At 37.7% G+C, this 18,780-nt stretch overlaps 1 protein-coding gene across 1 annotated transcript in view; it reads left to right on the plus strand.

Annotated features, from left to right (window-relative positions):
- The window catches only part of LOC119789119 (ankyrin-3-like), a 106,134-nt gene that overhangs the window by 63,499 nt on the left and 23,855 nt on the right, over window positions 1–18,780 (plus strand). Inside the window, exons 24-38 of the mRNA XM_038293902.1 lie at window positions 1,361–1,372; window positions 5,497–5,599; window positions 6,166–6,216; window positions 8,968–9,077; window positions 9,798–9,830; window positions 11,022–11,246; window positions 11,338–11,492; window positions 12,080–12,291; window positions 12,504–12,711; window positions 12,830–12,926; window positions 13,756–13,984; window positions 14,121–14,246; window positions 15,327–15,449; window positions 15,960–15,986; window positions 17,911–17,992. Of these exons, the coding sequence (XP_038149830.1) occupies window positions 1,361–1,372; window positions 5,497–5,599; window positions 6,166–6,216; window positions 8,968–9,077; window positions 9,798–9,830; window positions 11,022–11,246; window positions 11,338–11,492; window positions 12,080–12,291; window positions 12,504–12,711; window positions 12,830–12,926; window positions 13,756–13,984; window positions 14,121–14,246; window positions 15,327–15,449; window positions 15,960–15,986; window positions 17,911–17,992 (1,793 nt within the window). The remainder of the gene's footprint in view (window positions 1–1,360; window positions 1,373–5,496; window positions 5,600–6,165; window positions 6,217–8,967; window positions 9,078–9,797; window positions 9,831–11,021; window positions 11,247–11,337; window positions 11,493–12,079; window positions 12,292–12,503; window positions 12,712–12,829; window positions 12,927–13,755; window positions 13,985–14,120; window positions 14,247–15,326; window positions 15,450–15,959; window positions 15,987–17,910; window positions 17,993–18,780) is intronic.

Raw genomic sequence — 18,780 nt, forward strand, 5'->3', positions numbered from 1 at the left:
TTCGGTATCATCAAAATAAGTGGTCCTCTTAAATGTCAATCATTCTGGTGATATGTTATGTAAGGACTCCAGAGTGCTCGTTCCCATTTTCACTTACCGGTGTTGAGTCTGACATAGTGGAAAAATTGCAAATCTTCTTTTGGAAAGTAAGCTTGTATGATCGATGCAAACAGTGACTTTTAAACACAGCTTGCACAAGGAGAAATGGACTCGTGCATGCCCTCCCACACATTTAATAGGAGTTTCCTCTCGGGAGTGGGTACAGGGTTGTGCATGTTCATTTATTTATCCTTTTAAGTGGAGAGGAGGGGTCTTTTCAAAAATTTGCAAAGATCCTCCACTATACCTTTCATTGTAAGAATTCCAAAAAGCAGTCAACATTTCCAAGCATTTTCCTTTACACATGGAAGTTGAAAGCTCAGAAGGATTAAAGAGAAGAAACTATGTAGTAACATATTTAGGTTGCACAATAATGCCTGAAATTGGTTCAGGGTTGTATTGTCCCTGTGTCAATTCATCAGAACTGTCCTCATGACAAACTGTCAGTCAGTAATAGATGACTCCTTTTTGTAAGTCAAACATTCAGGTGTTAATAAACTAAAAGAGAAGAAAAAATAACAATAATTTCTCAGTTGGAGCAGCCTGAGCAAAAAGTTAGATAGCCTCTTTGGAAAAATCTGTCCTTTTAGATAGCTTCTTAAATTGTTTTCCTCAAAAAGTATTTTTAAACCTGTCAGTGATACTAAAAATAGTTCACTTTGAGCTTCTTTACTCAGAAACAGCTTCCACTTTAAAGAATATTGTTGGTATTATCTGTTAGTGCCTAATGTGAAACAGTTTTTTTCCTTTATGAATGGTCAATCAGCAGTCAGGGAAGGTCAAGCTCAAAATAGCCCCACATTTTTGACCAAACCATCTCTAGGTGCAACTCTGATAGTTTTTATAACTTTGCCATCTCTTTGCAATGCAATTTGTGATCATGTGAAATTCTACAAAATGCATTCCTGTTGGACTAATGCTGTGCATAAATGTCTTTTTACAATAATGTGAATGTTGTGAAATATTTTAATTAATGTATTGATCTGTGTTTACATATGATGCTGAATTAGGTCTTTGCTTTCCCTTACCTTTCTGTTTATACATCAACATTGCATGGTTTTTGCTGGGCTGGATACACACATACACACACTCATCTAAACCCAGAAAAAAAAAGTGCTTAATGTAGGGAAACCATGCAAAAGCACAGCATCAGTGCCCTATGTTTGAAGAAAAGTCATATCATACCTAAATGTTTTCAAAATGCTTTGCTTTTCACTCTTCTATTTTGTTCTTCTCCTTGTTTTCCTGTCCCTCATTCCAGCCCTAGAATCAGGTAAGAAAAGGGTAGCAGTAGTGGAAGAAGTTAAAGCATAAGCTATGAATCGTTTCTCTCCCTCGTCCCTTCAGTCTTTTATGTATTAAACTCTCACCAAACACCACAAGTCATTCTGTTCCACGTTAGTGTCATCTTGTTGCCGTTTCCCTGTTTGTGGGAGTTGATATCTTACATTATTGTTGTTTGTTTGTTTCTCCATTTTAGCTGGTTGGCACCCATATCTTCTCAACAAATTCATTATATTTGTGTTTTGAATTAGAAAGTGAATTTGTTTATTTGGATTACTGGTGTGAAAAAAAACAAAAACAAAGGAAGCACTTAGTGGTGTTTTCTGTTTTTGTTTACTTTATCTTAGAGATGCACCTATCCGAGAATATGGTGGCTGGGTTTACCGTTTTGTATCATATTGACCTGTCGATACCTACTAGCTTATTTATTTTTTACTTCAGGTGATATAAGTTAAAAATAAATATCTGACCATCAAAGACAGAGATTTCTGCACATATATTCAACTTAGAAGAATTGCTATTTATCTCTTTATTTGTTTTTTTAATGAAATAAATTCTAGCTAAACTTTTTTTTTAAATTGATTGTAGATGAATAGATATTTCTTTTTCCACGTCTGTTCAAAATAAATGTAAAGTCATGTTAAAACTTATTTTCTGTTGACTGTTTTAGCTTGTTAAATCACTGATTAATTAATGTAATGCAACATTTCTGTGATTTGATCATTAATTCTAAAAGAAGATGTGAGATCATATGTTGTATGACAACAGTTTGCTTTACACAATTCTAGTAAGGTATTATTTCATTGATATTTTAAATAAGACAATATGATTTAGTGATTTTTTTTCTAAACCATTTTTGGCATCTAACATCGGCGGTAAGCAAAGGATGTGTGATTAGCATTCTAGCTGTCAGCATTATTCTTCATGAGCTTTTACTCCACTAGATCATTTCCTTAACAGATATTTCTCCAAAAATGAAATATTTCCAAATCAAACTTCACAGATAGAACTAAATTCTTCAAACGGCTAAAAGAAATGAACTTTGATTTGTTTTGTTGAAGTTAAGTAGAGGTCTTAGTGAACAGCCCAAAAAAAAGATCTCTGTTTCTGTAAGCAGAACACCTTTGAATCTTTCATTTTTAAATATCTCACTTTACAAAAAATGTCGACAATATTTACTATTAGAAATAGAAAAAAAATGTTTTTCCAGAATGTTAGCATACTCTACCAGACTCTAAAATACGACACTACTAAGGCAATAACTTGGGCAATGTATAATGTATTTTACAATTTTTATTTGATGCCCTGTGCAATAACCTATTTCTTTATATTTGACATCCAGTGTAATAACTATATATATAAACTTAAATATCCATCTATATAAATACTCATGTAAACACCCTGTGCAATAACCCTGTATAATAATACTACTATAAAAAAAATGCTTTCATATGTGGACGCACTGTATATACGGTACTGTATATATCCCATGCACCTTTTTCTTCCCACATTCTTCTTTTCCTTTGACTATTTGAGCGGATGTAACGAGTACATTTCTCCACTGTGAGATCAATAAAGTCAATCAATCAGTTTGTGTTTTGGCTAAAAAAAAAAAAATACCAATCAGCACTTATCAAGCTGAAAATCCCCCAAATCTGGTCACCATTGTTGTTCTCGGTGCATCTCTAGTTTATGTGTTTTCTTTTGTTTTTTTTGTTGTCTTTTTTGTTGTCGAGATTAACTTCTTTAACCTTTCAATGGAGTGTCACCAAGTGTAACTTCCAGGGATTAAAACGTTCGGATTCTTCTACCCTGTCCGACTTGCGATCTTGTCAACATTTCAGTAATCAAGGTCCCTAAAGGATTATTCCAGATACAGCGATGGTTTGCAGAGATGGAAAGTGTGCATGGTCGCTGACAGACGAGGAGAGACACACCTGCAAATTTGACATATACATGGGTTCACAACGACTCAACAGTCAGCAGTTGTCTTTGAGTGTCCACACCCACTCCCACTGCAACTGAAAACCCCTGATTTATTCAGATGAGGAGAATTGGAGAAACAGCATTTACAGAGTGGGTAATCACCAGTAAAATAAATTGATTTGTGTGCCAAGAGGAAGTAGGGCAGCAGAAAAGAATGTGGAAAGAAAGAAGCTAGATTGAGAAAAAGCAGAAATGCCTTCTGTTAAACCGCCCGGTGCAATGTTTCCCAGCGCGCAGAATAAAGAAATACTGTTATGAAGAAATAGATAGTTGACAGACCATAAGATGAGAAAGAAACAAAGAGAAGTGAGGGGAGAGGGATGTGCAGAAGGAGGAAGCTGTGAAGAACAAACAAGGTCCTGGTTTGAACAGAAGAGGGGGGCGAGGTGGACGCCATGCCAGCGAGTCCATTCAGTCTGTACAGAGTTGCTTGGTTACTTTGACAGTGTAGGCCGTCTCTGCTGAATAAAGGGCTTCTCTCTCTGCTGAATAGTGTGCCCACTTAAACCCGCTGAGCTCTGCAATATCTCTCCACCCTCCCTCGTGTCCCGGCCGCTGACTCCCATGCACATAACGCATCTATACACACATACTACTTTCACAGACAACACAGCACTGTGACGTCAACCCTTCCTGTGGGTGTGAAAATTGTGTTTAATTTATTAATGCATAATCACTTATAAAGCATAAAATAAAGAAATCCAATTTTAATTTTGCCTTGCAAAAGTATTCACACCCTGTTATGGTCTGACATAATCATGCCACAAATCTTAATATGTCTGATGTGGATTTTTATCTAAAAGACCAATTATGAAGTTATTTATGTTTTTTATTTGTATACAAATAAAAATCTCTGTGGTCTTGACTACATTTGTATTCACACATTGTATTCTGCTACCTCTGAATGCAATTCATATAAGTAAAAATTCAACTGTTACAAAGATTGTAGATGTAAATTAGTAAGCAAGCAGTGTTATGGAGAGCTAGGACCACAGAAGACAGGTCAGAGATAAAGATGTGAAGTTTACGTTGTAAATCAATATCCAAAGCATAGAAATATCCAATCCATCATTCAACCATGGACACAGATAAGGAAACTGCAAACCTGCCAAGTCAGAATCACAAACTTAAACAGGGAGGCCAGGTAAGGAAAACATTAATCAGAGAGCTACCTACAATATTTAGCCATGTCCTCCACAAATCTAGCTTATGTAGACATGTGGCAAGAAGAAACTCATTTTTAAAAAGCCATAAAAAGTTTAATTTCAAGTTTTAAAATACATCAAATGAGAAATGACCAGATCTAAGTTGCAAAAAAAAAAAAAACACTAAACATTTCTCCCTCCTCTAAATTATGCACTACCTTGTGTAAAGTATTGCCCATAAGCCCTAGTAAAATGAATATTGATGTTGAAGTGAAAGGACTTAAAAACATATTGTGCAGCCAAACACATGTTCAACTTTGTGTGGCAAAGAGCTAGAGATAAATAAAAAGATGAAAGGAATCCACAGTACTGCATTGATGCTGCAGAAATAGCCACACACTACTGCACGCAGCAATAAAACAGACTGCAGCAAGATTGAGCAAAAAACATACCTCGCTTTTCCGAGACATGCCGAGAAATGCTGTTATTATAACGAAGCTAATGCTGTCGCTGACCTCAAAGCAGGTTTGACAGCTGAGATTAAGTTTTTTTTGCCCCTTGCACAAGTGTAAAAAGTCCCCTGCCAACTAATCTCTTGTATTTCATCATGTTTAGCTTAGATAAATCTGTCCTTATGATGCACACCCACCACACCTTCCTAGAGAAATATTTTCAGCTCTTTCACTTTCCTCTCTGCTCTGCCCACTTTCCCTATTTATCTCTTACAGCAAATAAACTGACCTCACTCTCATTTCCATCTCTGAAAAACCTGCTACAGTATCTCTTCCTCCTTTAACTGCGGGCTCTTCTGCCTCTCTACATTTTCCCCTTGGCAACTGGACTCTTCTTTTGTCCAGTAACTAAATTCTGGTTCCCTGGAGGTTGCATATTGTAATGGAGTTTTTGCTTTTTGTTTTGTGCCCTGTCCCTCTGCCCGTCACTTGTTGTTGCCCGTGGCGCTGGATTGCATGGTAACATGTAGCCTCCACTCATTCAGTTCGGATAGGTCCAACACTCTCAACCGGAGCTCCTTTGCCAGAGACAGCATGATGATTGAGGAGATTCTGGCCCCCCCAAAAGATCCGGTAAGGCAAATGTTTTCTTTTCTTTGATATCATCCTCTATTATTTGACTTTCTTTGGCATTCATACATCTATCGTTTGATAGTTGCTTGTCAACATCTGACTATTTTCACAACTTTTGTGCTTTCTTTGTTTTCCTCTATGTTTAACACAAAGCACAGGTTGTAAAAGTTAAAGTAGCTAGCCTCTGTTGGTTACACTGGCAGATGCACTGTTAAGGCTAAGCATGTAATGGTGGTGAGAGTTTGCACATATAATCCTTTCAAAAAAAGAGTTTCTTAAACCTAAAGATTTCAGTCAAGCTATTTTCTTCCATCTAATCTGGATTCACTCATTTTATGATATTATATTTGATTTTTTTGTTTTAACCACTTTTCATAGTACTATTCTCTGATGTCATACAATAAGTGACGGTCAGATCTAATGTGATCTCATTTTTCAATAAATATAAATGTGTGTTGTTTTTTTTCATAAATTCTTAATCAAAACTAACATCAATAAGTTTGTTTACCTGGGCTACACATGCTCCCAAGTAAAAGCTTTAAAAAATGTTTTTAATCTCCCCTAAGCTTCAGACTGTCTGTAAAGACATTTTCTACCTGGTCGACCCACATAACAAGGTATTCGGCATGGAAGATTTCAGGCATATTCTTTAGCTTTTTGATTTTGTTTTATGTGGGTGAGATTCATGGTTGCTTTTTTTTTAATCTATATACTTTTACTTTAATTTATTTGTTGTGAGTTCATGTCATTGCTGTTGTAACTGTTTCTGCCTTCTTCCTCTCCCTTCACATCTTTTCATTGATTCACATGGTCCTTTTTATGATGTTTGAACAAAGCTCCCTTAATGTCTTATTTTTTCTCTCCATTAAATTTTAGTCCTTAGTTTTGGCTGTGCTTGCTGCAGTTTACCGTAGCATATTTCTTTCCATGCAAAGAAGTCATGGGACCATGTTGACATGGGAGCTTTAAATGTACCATTCTGGCTCGTGCTGACCGTTTTGGCTCTTCGGCATACTTATGCATTTTCTGGTGTTTGTCCTAGACTTTCTTAACTATGAAAAGGAGAGGGCTGCCGTCAGCCATTTAAAACCAGCCAGGGGTCAAGTCATTGTGAACGTTTCACACCCATTTTGACTATAGATGGGAAGGATTTACTGATACTTTATAAAACGAAATACAGGTGGGCTCTATATTTAGTCTGGTGACTAGATTACAGTAAAGGGGAAGGGTGTTCAAATTGACCTCATTTGTCCCTCAGAATAATCTTTTGTTGTTGGTGTATCACAAATCCCTACAGCCTAACCTTGATCCTTACCCTAAATTTAACTAGTACAGGTTAATACCTAAGCCTAACCCCTACATCAACTGACACCTGAGCCCTAAATGTTATCCCTGACGCACAAACAGCAATTCCCCTGTGGGGTTTAGGCATCAGGCCCCACAAGGAGCAGTCGGTCCTCACAATGTGCTGCCTTCCCAGAAAATGGGCCCCACAATGTATTAAAAACAAGAACACACATTCACACACAATATACCAACTATCGACCAATATCCTGCCTCTTCACAACGTGGAAGCACCTGTCAGGCACCATGGTGGCTAAGATAAGCAGGTATAAGGATCAACAGTACAGAACAGTAAAAATATAGAGGAGCCAAACACCGCTGCAGGTTTACAGAACAGTATTCTGTGTCTGCAAAAGCAGAAAAACAAACCTGTGCACTGCCTGGGTTGATTGCAAGAAAGCCAATGAATGGTTCAATGCCACACATGAATCCTGGATTGCCTGAAGCTCTACAAGGTCAACAATCTAAGAGCCTTCATTGCAAACTACATGAGGCGGTAGAAAAACACTCTTGAAGCCGATATTAAGACAATTGATCAAATTTTATTAAATGTGGAATAAAGCAAGGATTCAGTCTGAGTTTTATGACATGGCATGTGCCATTAGAATATGGGTACTTGATCATAAAGGTACGAAGCGTAGGACTAGGAGTAGACTGTGGCTTTGACTATACAGTAGGTACTAACACCATTTCCCTACCACCAGTCCTGATACAAGGCAGGATTGATCCATGCTTTCATGTTGTTGGTACCAAATTCTGACTCTACCATTCAAATGTCACAGCAGAAATCAAGATTCATCAGACCAGACAATGTTTTCCCAATTTTTTTATTGTCCAACTTTGGTGAGCCTGTGCCAAGTGTAGCCTCAGTTTCCTGTCCTTATCTAACAGGAGTGACATCCGAGTTTGACATGTTTTGCAGAGATGCTCTTTTACATACCTCGTTTGTAAGTTGTTATTGTTGTAATTTGTTACTGATGCCTTTCTTTTAGCTCGAACCAGTCTGGCCACTCTTCCCTGAGCTCTGGCATCAACTAGGCATTTGCACTCACAAAACTGCTGCTCACTGGATACTTTCTCTTTTTCGGACCCTTTTCTGTAAACCCTAGAGATGGTTGTGGATGAAAATCCCAGTAGATCAGCAGTGTGTGAAATACTTAGCCCAGCCTGTCTGGCATCAACAACCATGCCCCATTCAAAGGCCCCTAAATCACCTTCCTTAACAATTCTAATGCTCCACTTGAAACACAGCAGATTGTCTCGACCATGTCTACATGCTTAACTGCATTGAGTTGCTGCCATGGGATTATCTGATTATAATTTTGCATTAACAAGCAGTTGGACAGGTATACCTAATGAAGTGGCAGGGTTTTTAGGACATTTTCTATATAAATGATTTCACAATGCAGTCCTATCGACACAAAAAGCATTTCTTAAAGTAATTATTTACTCTTTCTTTAAAAAATATTATATTTTCTTTATGAAATATAAGTACTTCCTCGAGTTTGGGTTTTCTAAAATATCTGAAAGTGCCTCTTTAGGTGATTTCTTGTTAAATTTAAATGTTAAAACTTGTTAACTGCTGCAAATGAGACATAGCATTATACTAGTAGTGAAAACACCTATGGCAAGGATACGCTGGCTAGGCACTCTGTATTTTTGGATATATCCATATATCCAAACTCTGAACTGAGCTGATTAGATACATAGGTAGAAATTGGTCTCCGTAGAAACATGCAACTGGTGGTAATGAAATAAGGTAGTAATTGTCTCAGGGCTCATATTAACTGAGAGTAATTTATACTACGCAGGAAACTAGGGGTTATGAAAATGGAAGCAAAGTGGATTTCTGTCCATCCTCTGACTGTTATCTCTTTTTTATGTTGGTCCTTTATTCCACTCTGTTCAACCGTGCTCCCACTGCCTGATAATTCTCATTTCCACCCTGTTTATTTGGTTTTCTTTTATCTCTGTTCTCTTTTTCCATCATTATCTCCCCTTTTTTTTCTCCTATTCTTCTCCAGCACCTCGCCGTGACCGGGGACTATAGTTCAGACTGTATGCGCCGCTACAGCTGGACTCCGGACACTGTGGACCACAGTCACAACACTGCTTCCAGCCCTATTCACTCTGGGTAAGAGCATTGCCTCATCCTGTCTCCAGACATATGTTTGCTTACACTTCTAAAGATGCATGAAAATAACCACAAAAAAAAACTCATATTCAGCAAATCCACCAAAACCTATACAGACAGCATTGTTGCTACTACAGACATTATTTTGTAATAGCTACTTTAAAAAAAAAAAAATTCATCCCCTAAAGCTCTTATGTAACACCCCACATCTAGATATGCTCCAGATGTAGATCCTTACCCGCTGACGTTCTATTTTAATCATTAGTCAAATAAAACTACATGCTCTACATGAGCTCATCCTCCATTAGCCTAATGTGTGTCATTTGGATACACTGATAAAGTTCTGCTTTCATGTCCTGCTCCCACTTTGAATATATGACAGGTGCTAAGGACTGTTTTAAACAATCAGCACTGTGTTTGCACAGATATTAGCTGCTCTTATTTATAGATTAAATACGGGGATGTTTCATGTCCAACTTTGGTTCTATTTTTGTCTGGTAAGTTAGTAGGTGTTGAAGTTATGCCATTCATTGTCATTTTTTTCACAGTGTGTGCTATTTAAGTGTTTCCAGTCTACCACTTTTTTGTTTTAAGCCGTCTTTCATCCTCAGTGCCCATTGCAGATCCAAACAGACATTTTGATTCTTTGATACTAAAATTGCATTCTGGCGGGGGGGGATTGGTTGCCTCCTGCATTGTCCCCATGTGTTTACTTTGCAGCTGCTCGTCCCCGTTCGCTCAGTATGACCCAAGGTGACGACTGAGTTTGCTGCTCACAGCCATGATGTCACAGTGATGTCACTCACTCCTCCATTTCTCATCTTCATTATTGTTGATTTTTTTTCCCCCCTCTCTGTCCAATCTGTGCCCGTCGCATCCATGTGGTTTGGTGTTTCATTTGCAATGCCGAGGTAGTAAATGTGTGTTGGGAGTCCTTATTTTCTGTGCAACGACTCTCTCCCAGTGCATGTCCGAAATATAAACTAAAAACATAACTTTCAGGGGTCCTGCTGCGGTACATACTCCTTCAATCTTTTCAAGTTTTGTCATCGTAGAACTTCAAACCACAAAGTATTTGATTTCATTATTTTGTGATAGATCAGCACAGATTATGATAAAACTTAATGAAAGAAGGAAAATTCATTTGAAGGATATGTTGACCACATTTTGCTGTTCATATTTTAGATAGCTAGACTAATTTTATTTGCAAACTAATTGCTTTTCAGTCAGCTTGGGTAAGGAGTGTCTGAGGTCGATTCTGAAATCCCTCCGTAGCATGACGCTGCCATCACCGTGTTCCCCCACAGATGACCTCTGCTTTGTGCTGAACTATCACATAAAACCTCAATAACATACACTGAGGTTTGTGGATGAAATGTGAATATGGGAAAAAGTTTAAGAGATGTGAATACTTTTTCTGAGACACTATAACAAAGTATTTTAGACTCGTATTTACACTTAAACAACACGTCATCCATTCTCATATTCTTATTCTAGGGTGCCATTAAAAGTTCATTATTATACACATAGGATGCATATCTTCTGAGCATTGATACCCTGATCTTTGTGAAAAATTTGTGAAAACTGTTAAATATCTGACCACTAAATGCTGCTGTTGAGGGACTGGCTCTTTGACATCCATCTCATCTTCAACCAAAGAGCTGGAAAAATTGAGCTTTCAGCACATAATTTCAGACGATGTCCGATGTAGGAAAGAAGAAGGTTGATGGTGAGAACTGTCAAGCTTCAGAGCTCAAAGCATCTTTTTACTTCTGTTATTCTTTCTCTCTGTCTATTTTGGTTCATTTCTACTTTTCCCTTTACTCGGGTGTCCGGTGATCACAGCATGGGAACCGTTCTCCTCTCCGTGTGTCTGTCCATCCATGTCTGTCCTTGTTTTCTAGCATTCTCCCTTTTTTGAATTGGCCTCCATTCGTCTTGCAGGTTCTTGGTCAGCTTCATGGTGGATGCTCGTGGTGGTTCAATGAGAGGAAGCCGTCACAATGGGATGCGCATCATCATTCCTCCCAGGAATTGCACGGCACCTACGCGCATCACCTGTCGCTTAGCCAAAAGGCACAAACTGGCCTATCCTCCGCCTATGGTGGAGGGAGAGGGGCTGGTCAGTCGATTAATTGAGGTCGGACCTGCTGGTGCTCAGTTTCTTGGGTAGGCAACATTCAATACCATGACTCATCTACATGTCTGGAATTGCTTGAACAGATATATAACAACTGTAATGTTCTGTTTCCTGTCTTAGACCTGTTATTGTGGAAATCCCTCATTTTGGTTCAATGAGAGGGAAAGAAAGGGAGCTGATTGTGTTAAGGAGTGATAACGGGGACACTTGGAAGGAACACCAGTTTGACACTAGGCCAGAAGACCTCACGGAACTGCTCGCTGGGATGGATGAAGGTAAAGAAAATATTTTCCAAAATCTGAGGGTAAACTGAATCAAAGTATGGTAAACTGATCTCAGTATGGCTAGAGTACCCAATACTGGAAAACACTCTGGCGTCAAGGTAGTGACAGCCCGCTGCTCAAATACTCCTCTGGTAATGGCCCAAGGAGCTGCAGGTGTGCAAGGAGGCTCAACGAGGAAAGGGCACCATCTGGTGGTGGAGAGAAGAAAAACACAAAAACAACCCACACAAACTGGAATCCTAACAATAAGCTAATTTTAAAGAGTTGAATGTACAAAACTCTTACAGAAATTCAATAGATTATCTCATCAAAAAACTCTGAGCAGACTGTGCAGATATAAGGAAAATCACTTTTTAAAAGATTTGAAAGTAACTGAACTCTGTTATGTTCTAACTCTCTAATATTCCTTTCTTTAGTCAAATTTAGCCTTTAACAATTACAATTGTGAGCCTTGATATAACGTGTTGTAATTTGGCGCTATATAAATAAACGGAATTGAATTGCACTGAATTAAAATTGTAACAATTGTTTATTGCATCCTAAACTAGTATGCAATAAGTTTTATTTTTGTCCAACAGAGATGGACAGTCCCGAGGAGTTGGAGAAGAAGCGGATCTGCCGCATCATCACAAGGGATTTTCCGCAGTATTTTGCTGTGGTGTCCAGGATCAAGCAAGAGTCCAATCACATGGGTCCTGACGGAGGCGTCCTCTCCTGCAGCACGGTGCAGATGGTCCAAGCCTCGTTTCCACAGGGAGCTCTAACCAAGAGGATCCGTGTGGGTCTGCAGGTATACAAAGACCCCTCTTATTATCTTAAATGTAATGTTTGCAGATAATGTTCTCTTATATAAATATTTGACCTATTTTTGTCAAACATTGAATCCTACCCAATTAGCCTGTCACCTTTAATTCTGAGTATTCTACAGTAAGTAGCTCTGTCGTTAATGCTGCATCCCAAGTATTAAGACCTCATTATTTTGGTATTTCTGTTTCTGTGCAGGCTCAGCCAGTGCCAGATGAGTTAGTTAGGGCGGTCCTTGGAAACAGAGCAACCTTCAGCCCCATCGTCACCGTTGAGCCTAGAAGGAGAAAGTTTCACAAGCCGATCACTATGACGATCCCAGTCCCTCCCCGATCGGCAGAAGGTCATCCTAGTGGCCAGCGAGGCGAGTCTGCGCCATGCCTGCGCTTGCTCTGCAGCATCACAGGCAAGTCGACATGTAGACAATTAGAACATGGTCCATCTGCTGCTGGGGCAATTCGAACAAAAAGGAAAGGCTTTTCTCGAAGGCAAATGAGCTCATCTAATGGCCCCATTTCACACAGGAGGGACGTCTCCTGCACAGTGGGAGGACATCACAGGAACCACACCGCTGTCCTTTGTAACTGACTGTGTCTCCTTCACCACAAATGTATCGGCCAGGTGAGATAAACTCCTGTCTAGTTTTTTTTATCCAATGGTTTGATTATTTATAGAAGTAAGACTTTTCTTTTAAACTATATAAAAATGTGCTTTACGGTTAATAAAGGTAATTAATACATTTTTTTAGATTTGTTGGAAATGTGACTTCATTTAGCATAGGACAGACTTGTAAATAAGTATCCATTTTCATTTTTATTTATCTGAAGTTTAAAGTCTATGACTGATCATCAGTAATATGCAGTCATTTAAGTTTATTTAAGATGTTTTTATGATTTACTTAAATTTAACAATTGCTTATATAATGCGTTAAGAGCTTGCTCAAAGTTTCTATTCAAACAAACTTCAATAAAAAAAAACACAAAGTAAATAGATGATACAAAGAATGTGAATAAATAAAAATTTGATTTGACCTTTTTTCTGACTTTTGTCTCCACTAATCAGAAGCTCAGTTTCCATCAAGCTCTAATCAGTAGAATCTCTGTTTGTTTAATATGATTGTTTTGTTTATTATAATTAGTATTTAAGTATTTTTTGCAACCCTTTAAGCAGGACTATTATACCTTTCCTTTAGGCATTCTGATGAACTGACCTGTGTTGTACTTTCTTGGTCACACAATGCAAAGTCATAAACCCTCATCCCTGCCTGGTTTTGAATAATGTGGTAAATGTGCAGCCTGGTTTTATCTCCCACTTTAGTAACTCTCCAATTATTTTGCTACACAGCTTCCATATGTCTGTGGTCTTCTCTTTAAAACCAGCTCTAACTAATGAAAGTTCCTTGAACTTAAAACAGGAAGTTAATCTTGTTTCCTCTCTACCCACTCCTTAGGTTCTGGCTTGCAGACTGTCACCAGATTCCTGAGACGGTAAGTCTAGCGTCTCAGTTATACCGGGAGCTGATCTGCGTGCCATACCTGGCCAAGTTTGTGGTGTTTGCAAAAATGAATGACACTGTGGAGGCCCGGCTGCGCTGCTTCTGCATGACCGACGACAAGGTGGACAAGACCTTAGAGCAGCAGGAAAACTTTGAGGAAGTGGCACGCAGCAAAGACATTGAGGTAAGGTTATGCTCTTTTAGATATACGAGTGTATAAATATTGTAACTTAGAAAAAAAAAACAACTTCCTGATACTTAATGCGACCTAATATCAGCTTTTTTTTCTAGCTTTGATATATGTTACATGTACATTTCAGGTTCTTGAGGGAAAACCCATCTATGTGGATTGCTATGGCAACCTTTCACCTCTCACCAAAAGCGGGCAGCAGTTGGTTTTTAACTTCTACTCTTTCAAGGAAAACAGACTTCCTTTCAATGTGAAGGTAGAAAATGCATTCCACTTATTACATTTTACTTTTGTTCAAAGTTTTTGGTGTCATGGCTGGAATTAATACCAGCAGAAGGGTTTCAGTGCAGCATATATGATGTAGTGCAAATTGTTAAACCAAATTTCACTCAATTAAGTGTTTTTATACAGCGCCAATTTACACCACATCATCTCTAAGCACTTTACAGAGGCAATGCTGTCAGATTGATTAGAATTTTCGGTTGCATTCAGCAATCCCTCATACCAAGCATGCATATAGTGACAGTGGAGAGGAAGAAACCTCTAGCAGAACCAGGCTCAGTGTGAGCGGCCATCTGCCGATGCGTCTATGGTTTAAGGAGACAGAAGCAGATGTAGAAAAGGACGATACAAAAGATAACTGTAAACATGCTCCACAGGTTGCCCCGTCCAGGAAACACACAGCCAGGCAGAGGAGCTCTGAGCCAGCTTCAGTGTCAGAGGATCAAAGAGAGCACATACAGTTAGTCACAGTCTGAGAAACAGGACTTACACTGAAAAACAGGCAAAACTCGAACATCTATAAACAGAGGTATATATTTCAGCAGCACAGATGATATTTCTCTTCACGATGGTGTCACAGCCAAACAGGAACAGAAAAGATGAAGCTAGTATGATGAGAAAAAGCAGAGAGAGCATAAAGTTATGAGTGGAACTTCACAAATATTATAGAATGGGAGATTAAAGATATAACGAAGCAGAATGAGGAAAATATGTCCCTATGTGATCCAGCAGCCTAAACATATAGCAGCACAAATACAGAAAACAGCATAACCTTACTATTTTGATAACATACAAAAAAGGTCAGCTGCAGTTATGCTCAGCTGGTTAGCATGTTTTACTTTGGCGTTAATGTCAAAATAGGGTACAAACTTTTGACATCTATCTCAACAAGGTCATATACAAAGCCTTGTCTCTGACAATAACAGCTTCTATGTAATTGAGTAGGTTTCAGTCACAGAGGAAAATGAGAAAATCCAATTTAACCCTTAATTCCTTTTATAGTATGTGGAATCAGGTGAGAGCAGTCTTTTCTGTGTTTTTCAACCCTCCAAAGGTTCGAGATGTAGGCCAGGAGCCCTGTGGCCGCCTCTCCTTCCTGAGAGAACCCAAAACTGCTAAAGGCCTTCCACAGACTGCCATATGCAATTTGAATATAACACTGCCGACTCACAAGAAGGTAGGATTACTATATTTGTACTTTTCATCCTGTTACACCATATCATATCATCTAAATGTAAATGATGTTCCCAGGTAGAGAACCTCTGAAGCTGAATCAGTCCACACTTGACTGCCTGCTGCTTGTTTTTTAAATAATGGTCAAGCCTGTGCCAGTCATAAGACCCCACAACGTAGACACTAAAGAACACATGCACACTCTGCTATGATCTGTTGCCTGGCTCGGTGTGGGCATTCAAAAATAATGCAAAAACATCTAGATGTTTTTTGTGGCATTTATTGATCTCAATAAACTGTATCTATTTTGCTTATGCTTTTTTTTTTTTTGCTGTTTGTTTTGTTTATTAATCCCATAGATTTTTTCAGATGCCTTTTGTTGTTTTTGCTGCTCCATTTTCATCCCCTGAGTTTTATTTCTGCCTCCCACCCCCACCCGCTCTCTATAACTTCCCTGCTGTCCATTGTGTCATCTCTCCTCTCCTCTCCCGCAATGCACCTTGGAATACCACAGGATATGGAGTCTGACCCTGATGATGAGGTAAACATATTCTTCATCATCACATGAAACTGCTTCTTCTTGGTCATTCTTTCTCTTGCCTTTGTTGCAGAATCTGGAAAAAAAAATAAGTGTGCTTCAGATAGTTTGTGTCTGTGCAGTTGCCTGTGCCTGTCAGATGCTGCTTACTGCGTGTTTTATATATTTTTTATTATTGTTCTAGGAATGTTTATAAAATGATCTTATGCACTGCATGTAATACAATTGCAATCATTTTTGTTTAGCCAATATTTCTTTTTTGTCTGCATCCCAAGTCCAAATGAACCAGATTTTGTCCCATATTTGGCTTTTTTTCACCCCTTTTCCTTCACATACACCTGCAACTGGGCCTCATTATTCTGACTAACTCCTCCTTGATACAATGTTAAAGATGAAACAGTAATTAGTGATATTAGTCCACTTCTTTTTAACTTTCATTAGTATTGTTTGTAGTTTTAGACCTTGGTGTTTATGTTTAGTAGATTTTCATTCAACGGGCAGGCTAGAATAGAAGATAAAGTCCCCTTTTATTATAAAAAAAGTTGTTTCAGGAAGCTAAAGAAGAAAAACAAGTAACTACTAAGATATTTGCATCTGCACAATTTAAATTCAATGTTCAAAAATACTTCAATGAATCTCAAAGGGAAATAAAATATTGCAGTAACTCATAGGTCATTTTTTATCGAGGTGTTGATAGCTGTAGCCAGGTAGGATCTGCTGTATCATTTTGTCTTGCACCGGATATAACGCCTCTGACCGAAGTAACTTTATTTTTGTTTTAAAATGTTCTGAAGGGGATTGTCACTGTTGTCCATAATCTTCTTCACTTTAGGAAGAATTCTTCTTTGTAAAATAAGAGTTTAGAGAAGCAATAGACACATAAAACATAAAACTCTATAAAATCTATTGTTCTTACCCCAAATTGCTTGTTTCTGAACTTCCTTGTTCTTTCAAATGTTATTTATTTATGCAGTAAATATGATGGTTAATGCATTCACTTTTAACTACTGAATCAAATTAAAGCCCAGCAGTAATGGGTTTATGTTTGTGTTTTTTGTGATTAAAAAAATTTATGACAATTATGCACCATATGAGTATAAAGAAATTCACTATGACTTGTAAATTGACTTCACCTGCTTCCTAAATTGATTGCTTATGAACAGAAGGAAAATTGTTGTGACCAGTACAGTCTCTCCTTTACTGCAAAACTCATTGCAAGTGTTACAATTTAGAGGTTTTTGACAAGTCCTAGGTTTAAATTAAAAGTATCTTCAGCAACTCATGGGGTCCTTGCACGGCCTTTCCACCAATCAGAGGTTCTTGGGCTAAAATGGATTGAAAACCCCTGACTTGGACCGGGGGGTGGGGGGGACTCTTTAAATTACATTTTCATAGAGGTAATACTTGTAAAAATCTCTAGTTATTTAAGAAACAACATGTCTTTGCTTTGGTCTTTTAATGCTTTAAAATCTACTATTACGTACAGTATCTCCCACCAATAACAAATCTGTAGGATTATATTGTAGTTTAACTGGCCAAAAAATATTACCAATGAAATAAGATAGCTAGTTTATTGTAAAAAAATAAAAATAAAAAACACTAAATTGACACTATCACTATTACTATCTACTTTAATCTAACCATGTCATATTAGTTACACTTGACTGTTTTTTGTTGTTGTATTGTTTTTTTCAAGACCAGGGCATTTCATTGATTAAAAATGTGCAGCAAAAGTGTTCATTACTTACGATAATGTACTGTAAACCTGCAATACCTTTAGTGTCACTAAACATATGTGTTACATCCCTAAGAACAGGACTATATATTTAGTTTAAGTTAAACTACTATTTTAAATTTGATAGATTAGAACTAGATTAAGTTTATGTTTATGTTACAGCACCTTTTGTTCTTTTGTTATTTGTTTCAGACTGAAAAGCCAGAACGACGTCATACCTTTGCCTCCTTAGCTTTGCGTAAGCGCTACAGCTATTTGACTGACCCAGCAGCGAGTGAGTTTCTGGTTTTTACTTTGTAATAATTTTCCTTCGATTTAAGATGGGTATTTTGTTATATTTGAAATAGTTTTATTGCCCATAGTTCTTATTATTTAGTGCATATATGTCTTTTAGAGGCCCATCTATACATAAAGATCTATGACTTGTTCTCACCTCAAACAGATGTTCACCAATCATTAATTTTCACCTCCCAACACATGCTCTTCTGTCATCCTCTATTCCTCAGCTATTTGCATGGTTTTTGTGTGTCTTAAGCTTTGCTGACCAACCCCATGTTGAAAAAAAATGTCCAGCTGTTTCAACTGTTTTGTCATTTTTATATTTGTTTGAAGCACTGGAAACTGATATGTCTTTATCTACAATTAAAACATATTTCAAGTCATGTTAAATAAAAATGATTTATTTTAAATTGTTGTCATCGTTTTAGTGCCCATTGCATTTTTTTGGGCTTTATGATTGTGTGCAAATGTGTATATTATTGTTAAACATGTTGCACTTTACAACAGTTTGATTCCTTAAGTATTGAGAATAAAAATGTAGCATATTTATTTACTCTTTCAAGTTTTAAAAGACAATAACAAATGACTTTTGTATTTGTTCATAAAGCTCATCTTGTCAAAAAGTGGTGTACTTAAGTTAAAGTAAATGGCATGTGTCTCATTTAGAATTCCCTTATTGTAAAGTGCAACTCCTAAATCAAACAATAAAAAAAAGAAATGTTCATATTCTTATTAGTAATATACACGTGTGGGGTCCTCTGGCATTGGAAATGTAACATGGAA

Source organism: Cyprinodon tularosa, unplaced genomic scaffold (genome assembly GCF_016077235.1).
Source record: "Cyprinodon tularosa strain WSP-4 unplaced genomic scaffold, ASM1607723v1 ctg331, whole genome shotgun sequence".
Classification (NCBI taxonomy): Eukaryota; Metazoa; Chordata; class Actinopteri; order Cyprinodontiformes; family Cyprinodontidae; genus Cyprinodon; species Cyprinodon tularosa.